Source organism: Salvelinus sp. IW2-2015, linkage group LG35, assembly GCF_002910315.2.
Source record: "Salvelinus sp. IW2-2015 linkage group LG35, ASM291031v2, whole genome shotgun sequence".
Classification (NCBI taxonomy): Eukaryota; Metazoa; Chordata; class Actinopteri; order Salmoniformes; family Salmonidae; genus Salvelinus; species Salvelinus sp. IW2-2015.
Genome location: NC_036874.1, coordinates 10,391,150 through 10,393,260, shown reverse-complemented (window position 1 = coordinate 10,393,260; position 2,111 = coordinate 10,391,150). Strand labels below are relative to the sequence as shown.

Below are 2,111 nucleotides of genomic sequence, written 5' to 3'. Positions count from 1 at the left end.
CTCTGCTCAATGTGAACATTGGTCTCCAGCTGTCCTCTCAGCGCTGCTCGCGAGGAGTGGAACAGAAGACGTGTCCGTCCCTGTGCCCTCGGCAAGAGAGGGACTGTGTGTGTAAAAAAGAGACGGAGCTGGAGCATGGAGAGACAGAAAGAGAGAGAGTGAGTGAAAGAGAGCGAGCAAGAAAGAGAGAGAGAGAGCGTGTGAGAGAGGGGAAAGGAGGGAGGGGAGGAGGTACCACTGCAGACGCACAGCCACTGTCACAGCTCCACAGCCAGAGGACAGAGGCAGAAACGGCAGCACCAGAGAGCATGGAGGAGCAAGACTCTATCATTCCTCTGGACCTCTACCCTCTCTCACTGACAACCTTCCTCTGGGAATACCCTGTAAAGAGTGGAGTAGAGAAGAGAAGAGGAGGGAGATAGAGGACACGGGGAGGACTCTCTCGATCTGCCCTTCAGGAGAGGAAGCACCAGTCCCTTACTCTAGTGGGACAAATCACACACTATTCTTTTTTTTGCCTGTCGGACCTGTGTAAGTCTTGGGCTATCTTTAACCTGCGGTCACCTTCTCGACTGTGTGGACTTATGTTGACCCTGGAGAGGACCATGGGGCTAGGGTGGAGGTGGAGGGGTGCAGGAGGGACCCCCAGCATAAGGACAGGGGGAAGCACATTCCTCTGGGTGACAGTACTACTGCTCTGTGGTACCTGGAGGGCTAACACGCAGATGGTAGAGGACACCAAGTCTGTGTACTTCTGGGAAACAGGTACTGGACTCCTATTGTACTATGAGAGACTTAGGGACAGATTGGTTGTTGTTTTGTACTGTTTGACTTTAATGGCGATCAGAATAAAGAATCTGCGATATTGAAGTCGAAGCAGAATATTGTGTTTCAAGGGGCATGTTTTCAATAGTCAATGGTGACTATGTATTCAGTATTGAAAAAGCTTGTGGACAAGACACTCAGCTTGTGCATGATATTCTCTGCTCTCATTTCCTCTCTGTGAACCTTTTGAAAATTAGAGCAGGTCTCAAGGTCCTTAAACCCCCGTCATCGCATTACCTCATTTTCCCTGTCCCTTGCACTAGTCTCACAAGCTGATAGTTTACACATTGTAACTGAAGTGTAAAAGTCTCGAATAGCAAGCTATCATGGCAGAACGAGGCAGAGAACGATAAGAGATATCCACGAGAAGTCTATTAGTAAGTGCATTGAATTTGGCACCAAACGCTGGCGTGATCCATTCTGACTGGATTACTTACATTTCTGTCTCTTAGCTGAATTGGTAGTTGAGGTGTGTGGTCGCACGATAGCTTGATGATTGTATATGTGTTGGAGCACAATACTAGACCAAAGAAATGGGGAGTTGATCGCAAACATGAGATGAAATGGGATGGGTGGTTGCAGAGTGTTTTCTGATAACCCCTGGTATGAACAAGTGCAATGCATTAGTAATGTACGGCTCCTCTAACATAATTAGAAGATCTGAGCCAGGAATAATCATGCCCAGGGAGACTTGGCGCACTTACGTGTGCCTTCAAATATATATGGGCAAATCTCCTTGGCCTTCGAGGTGTTAGTTAACCCTTCGCTTTCTCACCTCCCCCACCACCTCCCTCCCCCTCATGGGACTAGATGAGGGGAAAATACCCCCCCCCCCTTCCCAACCACTGGACAGGCTAGCCCAGCGCCAGTCCTGAATCGATGGGATGTCGTTGTGCTCGTCGGGCTCTGCATCTTTAAAGAGAAGATGTAGCTGAGTAAGGAGATAAAGGAGTAAGGGATTTGCTACAAGAAAAGACGTTCCGGGAGTAGCAACATGCCCTGCCCATAAAGAATGGAGACGCTAGGGGCTGGATCTTCCAGTGTAAGAGTCATTCGTAATTAAACACCATCTCTCCAGACACATGGCGTATCTTGTCACCGCCTTCTTCTCTCCACTGCTACACACATCACTGCCAACACAAGAAAAGCAAACAACACACCACACATTCCTCATACTGCCTATAGCCACCATGGCTTTAGGTCTGTGCTGTGTATAATGTAACGCTCTGTTTAGGAGGGTTTTCTCGTTCTTTTAACTAAAGGAAGACTATGATTTTGAGATAGAG

General features: G+C 48.2%; 1 protein-coding gene across 1 annotated transcript in view; it reads left to right on the top strand.

Annotated features, from left to right (window-relative positions):
- Nucleotides 1-264: 264 nt before the first annotated feature.
- LOC111958763 (thrombospondin type-1 domain-containing protein 7A-like) overlaps nt 265-2,111 on the top strand; it is a 116,264-nt gene continuing 114,417 nt past the window's right edge. Inside the window, 1 exon segment of the mRNA XM_024134896.2 lies at nt 265-765. Within this exon segment, the coding sequence (XP_023990664.2) occupies nt 585-765 (181 nt within the window). The 5' untranslated portion in view covers nt 265-584.